This window comes from Echinops telfairi, unplaced genomic scaffold, assembly GCF_000313985.2.
Source record: "Echinops telfairi isolate 266 unplaced genomic scaffold, ASM31398v2 ScPeMD7_30;HRSCAF=105, whole genome shotgun sequence".
Lineage (NCBI taxonomy): Eukaryota > Metazoa > Chordata > Mammalia > Afrosoricida > Tenrecidae > Echinops > Echinops telfairi.
Genome location: NW_022103927.1, coordinates 1596061 through 1602385, shown reverse-complemented (window position 1 = coordinate 1602385; position 6325 = coordinate 1596061). Strand labels below are relative to the sequence as shown.

The following is a 6325-nucleotide window of genomic DNA, read 5'->3' as shown; positions in this document are numbered from 1 at the left end:
GTGTGTGTGTGTGTGTGTGTGTGTGTGTGTGTCCGGGCTATGCTCACTTCATAAAATGTTTGGGAGCTTACTGTTCTTTTCTATATTCTGGAACCATTTGTGTAGAATTGGTGTCACATCTTCTCTGAATTCCTGGTTGAGTTCCCTTGACTTTTTTTTTTAAAACAGTTTTATTGGCACTTCATCCACATATCATGCACATGAACTTATGTATGGTTGGAAGTTTTTAATGATCTGATCTATTTCTTCTTTTGTTACGCGTCTATCAAGGTTTCCTATATCAGCCCGTGTGAATTTTGGTAAAGAGTGCAGCGCTAGAAATGTGTCCAGTTTATCTGCGTTTTCAAACTTGTTGGAGTCCAGTCTTTCACAGTAATGTGTTACTGTGTTTTCATTTGGTTCTACTGCGATATCACCTTTTCCATCTCTGGTGATTGGTATTTGTCTCTTTCTTTGTTAAGTTTGCCAGTGGCCTATCGATCCACTTTCTCTGATAGCAACCATACTAGTACAGGTGAAGTGTAGCCCCAGGCTTTTGATACGAAGCTACCTTAAGTCTCAAACTGTCCAAAGCAAATGAAGAGGAGAATCCAACAGCAGCCTCTAGTTCTACAGATTAAAATGGCTTGGGATGAGTTTAAGGTCTCTTTTTAAATAGGTGGAGAACTAAAACCAGGGTCTGACCAACTAGGATCTCCAGTGGGTGGGTGAGAGTATTTTATAGCCTGGCTAAGCATTTACATTTCTTTGCATCTTGCTCTCAAACATGCATTTCTGTGCTCACTGTTTTATATATTAGTTTGTATCACAATGATATGTTATAAACTTGGTTTTCTTGTCACTGTATTAACTATGGAATAAACACACAGCAGACTTGCTTGCCACCAAATAAGAACTTCAGCACACCTTTGTTGTTTTAAAAATCATCACAGTGGCTTAGAATTCTGCTGCTAACCGAAAGGTCGGCAGTTCAAACCCACCCAGGACCCACCCTGCAGGAGAAAGATGTGACTGTCTGATTCTGTCAAAATTACAGCCTGGAAAACTCTATAGGACTATCACTCTCTGTCTCATAGGGCCACTGTGCAATGGAATCAGTCTTGATTCTGACTCAATGCCCCCCAAAAACCCAAAAACCTCACTGCCATCACGTCAATGCCCACTCATAGCGACTCTGCAGGACCAGGTAGAACTGCCCCTGTGAGTTTCTGAGACTATAACTCTTCAGGATTGTAGGAAGTCCCATCTGTTTTTTTTAATCATTTTATTGGGGGCTCGTACAACTCTTATCACAATCCATACATACATCCATTGTGTCAAGCACAGTCGTACATTTGTTGCCATCATCATTCTAAAAACATTTTCTTTCTACCTGAGCTCTTGGTATCAGCTCCTTGTTTTTTCCCCTCCGTCCCCGTCCCCTCTCCCTCATGAACCCTTGATAATTTATAAATTATTATTATTTGTTCATGTCTTACACCGCCCGACATCTCCCTTCTTTCTCCCGAGGAACAGTTGATGGTTTTGAACTGCTGACCTTGCAATTAGCAGCCCAACGAGCAACCACTATGCCACCAGGACTCCTTATCATAGGCACAGCTTATCATATTGATGACAAAAGATTGAGTTTGAACATCCTGACCTGTGTGTCTCAAATGTTTCATTTTCAACAAACAAAAACAAAACAAAACAGCTCGTTGGCATATGATGGAACCATGCACACTTTACTGAGCGTGCAACCCGGTCCGTGGGCAGGGACGGTTTCTCTGAAACGTGGTTGTTAGATGCCACCACACCTGTTCTAACTCAAGCACATTGTGGAATCAGAAGGAAGCGCTGTCCGGGCGCATGCCAGCCTCGAAACCCTTGTGCTTGAGCCCATCACGGCAGCCGCTGTGTCAGTTCGTTTCACGGAGTGTCTTCCTCTTTCTCCCTGACCTTCTCTTTTCCCAAGAAAGATACCATTCCCAGAGACCGGTCTCGCCTGATAAAACGCCCAAAGCAGGCGAGATGAAGCCTCGCCACCCTCATTTCTAAGCAGTATTCTGGCCGTACTTCTTCCGAGACAGATTTTGTTGGTTCTTTTAGTAGTTTGTGGTACTTTCAATATTATTCTCCAACACCGTAATCCAAAGGCATTGATTATGCTTCAATCTTCCTCGTTGATTGTGCAACTTCCACAGTATCAGAAGTGATTTTTTTTTAAGTGATTTAAAATACCATGGCTTCGGTATTAGGTGCGCCCTAATCTTCAAAGTGACAACCCTGCTCTTCAACATTGTAAAGAGGTCTTGGGCAGCAGATTCGCCCCTTTGGGTTTTCAAGAGTGTTAACTCTCTTCAGGAGTAGAAAGCCTCATCTTTCTCCCAACATCCCAATAGCTTACCTTATTCCAGTTCTATTTCCCCCTTTTATGATCTTTCTTTCTTTCTTTCTTTCTTTCTTTCCCTTCTTCCTCTTTAAGGCAATTATCTCCCAGCTCTGCTAACTTTGGGGCACATAACCATTGGCCACACCTACGGACTCCATAGCTTAGGACTATGACGTTAAGGATCCACAGGGCTGTGACAGGACCGCTAGAGGTGTCCACGGGAAACTAGAGCTGGAACCTCGTCTCCAACCCCCAGCTTCATGTTGCTCCCCATCCCCACCCACCTTTTTCCCCAGGCAACACAGGCTCTCTATGGAACCAGAAAACCGAACCACAGTGTCAGAATTCTTCCTCCTGGGACTCTCAGAGAAGCCTGAACATCAGCCCCTCCTCTTTGGGCTGTTCCTGTCCATGTACCTGGTCACCATCACTGGGAACCTGCTCATCATCCTGGCCATCATCACCGACTCCCACCTCCACACGCCCATGTACTTCTTCCTCGCCAATCTGTCTCTGGTCGACATCTTCTTCTCCACCACCACTGTCCCCAAAATGCTGGCCAACATCCAGACCCAGGGCAGAGCCATCCCCTTTGCAGGCTGCCTGGTGCAGATGTACGCATTCCACTTGTTTGGCACCATGGACAGCTTCCTCCTGGCCGTGATGGCCATTGACCGCTTCGTAGCCATTGTCTACCCTCTGCGCTACTCGATCCTCATGAGCTCCCGTGTGTGTGGGCTGTTGGTGGGGGGACCATGGGTGATCACCAACCTCCAGTCTCTAGTGCACACCTGCCTTATGGCCCAGCTGACCTTCTGTGATGGCTCTGAGATCCCCCACTTCTGTGACCTCATGCCGCTGCTGAAGCTCTCCTGCTCAGACACACACACCAACGAGCTGGTCATCTTTGGTTTTGGCATTGTCATGGGCTTCAGCCCACTGTCCTGCATCCTTCTCTCTTATGTCTGCATCTTCCGGGCCGTGTTGAAGATCCCTTCTGCCCAGGGCAAGTGGAAAGCCTTCTCCACCTGCGGCTCCCACCTCACTGTGGTGTCACTGTTCTACGGGACCATTTTTGCCGTGTACCTACAGCCCGCTTCGCCCGCCTCCTCGCAGAAAGACAAGGCTGCGGCCCTGATGTGTGGGGTGGTCATCCCCATGCTGAACCCCTTTATCTACAGCCTAAGAAACAAGGACATGAAGGTGGCTCTAAGGAAGCTCCTAGGCAAAGCAGCCCCCTCTCATTCCTAGGACGGAAAAGTGCTTGTGTCTGTCGTATCCAAGATCACCTTGGGGACGTAGAGACGGGCCCCATCCCTTATGGGTTTCATAGTGCTCCCTAAATAAAATGTGCTGAATTCCTAGCCCTTATGGAGAAAAGACATCCCGGCTCTTGAGAATAGTCCATGCGTGGTATTTCTGTTAGGACAACACTAGGAAACTAAGACACCCCCTCCCATCCCTGTGCCAAAGAGCTCAGAGGGTCTCCAAAAAGTCAACATCATTTAGTCGATTCCAACTCATAACGAGCCTACAGGACAGAGGAGACCTGACCCTGCGGGTTTCCAAGACTTTTCAATCCTTACAGGAGCGAAAAGTCTCCACTTCCTCCCAAGGAGCAGCTGGGGGTATTGACCGTCCCAATGTGTAACCTACTATGTCACCGTGGGGGAATAAAAACCAGTTGCTATGGAGATGACCATGATTCCCGGTGACCCGGTGTGTGTCCGATGGAACTGTGGCCCAGAGAGTTTTCAGAGGCTGTTTTTCCAGCAGTAGATCACCAGGCCTTTCTTCCAAGGTTCCTCTGGGTGCGGGGGTTCTCACCTCCAACGTGTCCACTAGCAACCAACTGTGTTGATGGTTTGCACCACCCCAGGATGCTGGGCATTACTGAGTGGATGCTATTGTTGTTGTCGTTGACAGGTACTGTCGAGTCAGTTCCGACTCACAGTGACCCCCTCTGGGCACCAGAACAAATCACTGCCCGGCCCGGTGCCATCCTCGCAATTGTCCTTCCGTCAGAACCCTTCGCTGCAGCCACTGTGCCCATCCATCTTGTCTTCCTCTTTTTCGCTGCCCCTCTCCTTTACCAAGCATGATGTCCTCTTGCAGGGACTGGTCTCTCCTGACAGCATGTCTGACGTCAGTGAGACTAAGTCTTGCTATCCTTGCCTCTAAGGGGGCACTCTGGCTGTATTTCTTCCAAGACAGAGTGAATCATACTAGCTTGTTTAGGTTGAATGGAAGAAGCACACTGGCCTGTCCCAACTCGATTGCTGAGGACAGAGTGGGTGCATAAGCAAAAGTTGTGAAGAAATCTGATGGTGCCCGGCTATCAAATGATATAGCATCTGGGGTCTTAAAGGCTTAAAGACAATCAGGCGGCCATCTAGCTAAGAAACAACAAAGCCCACACGGAAGAAATACACCAGCCTACTCCGGCACAAGCGCTGAAGACAAAGTGGGTGCATAGGCAAATGCGGTGAAGAAAGCTGATGGTGCCCAGTTGTCAAAATATATAGAATCTGGGGTCCCACAGGCTGGAAGATAAACAAGGGGCCATCTAACTGAGAAACAACAAAGCCCACATGGAAAATGCACACCAGCCTGTGAGATGACAAGGCGTCAAAGGGATCAGGTCTCAGGCATCAAAGACCAAAAAAAAAAAAAAAATCATAGCCTTGTGAATGAGGGGGAGTGCAGAGTGGGGACCCAGGGCCCATCTGGAGGTGACGAGCCAGTCAGAGTGCAGTGTAGCAATGATGAAACATACAATTTTCCTCTAGCTCTTAAATGCTTCCTCTCCCTTCCCCCCGCCCCCATCATGATCCCAATTCTGCCTTACATATCCAGCTGGACCGGAGGATGTACACTGGCACAGATAGGAACTGGAAATACAGGGAATCCAGGACAGATGAACCCCTCAGGATCAGTGGTGTGAGTGGCAAAATCGGGAGGGTGGAGGGAGGGTGAGGGAGAAAGGGGGAACAGATGACAAGGTCTACATATAACCTCCTCCCTGGAGGACGGACAGTGGAGAACTGGGTGAGGGAGATGTCAGATGGTGTAAGATATGATAAAATAATAATTATTTCTAAATTATCAAGGGTTCAGGGGGAGGGGGAGTGGGGAGGGAGGGAAAAATGAGGAGCTGATACCAAGGACTCAAGTAGAAAGCAGGTGTTGTGAGAATGATGATGCAGCATATGTACGAATGTGCTGGTCACAAATGATGTATGTACGGATTGTGAAAAGAGTTGTATGAGCCCCTAATAAAATGATTTTTTTAAAAACATCAGATGCTGACCATGCCATTGATTACAATTTATAGGAAGCTTTTACATTTTTATGATAGCTGCTTATAATATATAACAATTTTTTATCAATGATAATATATTTTATTTATTTTGGAATTAAGCTGTTCCTACAGAGTAAATAAATCAGAATTGACTCCATTGAAAAAAAAACAACAGTTCCAAATCATGGTTACCCTCTATTCAGTAGGCAAAATATTGCGCTGGCCTGCACCATCTGCCCCATCACTGGTATGTTTGAGTCGATTGTTCCGGCATTGCCTCCACCCCCTCGCATTAAGGGTTTCCCTCGTCTCCCTCAAACACCCCAGCTTCACCAAACACAACAACCTTCACCAGCAGCCGGTCCCTCTTGATGAACACTCAGATCCGTGAGTCGGGGTCTCAGACAATGCCAGTGATCCATGAGGCTGTCGCTGGCCGGTGTTCAGCAGTAGATTGCCAGACCTTTCTGCCCAGTGCACTTTCATCTGGAAAACCAACCCCCCCACCAAAAATAACCAGAAACTCAGACAAACAAACTTCCTGCCATCGAGTTCAATGGCGACTCACGCAGACCCTATACGACAGGTTAGAACTGCTCCATGGGTTTCCAAGACTGGAACTCTTTATGGGAGTAGAAAGCCTCGTCTTTCTC

At 47.3% G+C, this 6325-nt stretch overlaps 1 protein-coding gene across 1 annotated transcript; it reads left to right on the top strand.

The window, feature by feature from the left end:
- The first annotated feature begins 2683 nt into the window (after window positions 1-2683).
- Window positions 2684-3622, top strand: LOC101664511 (olfactory receptor 1I1). Its single transcript, XM_004715541.1, has one exon. The coding sequence runs from the start codon at window positions 2684-2686 to the stop codon at window positions 3620-3622; it is 939 nt and encodes a 312-aa protein (XP_004715598.1).
- The last annotated feature ends 2703 nt before the right edge of the window (window positions 3623-6325 follow it).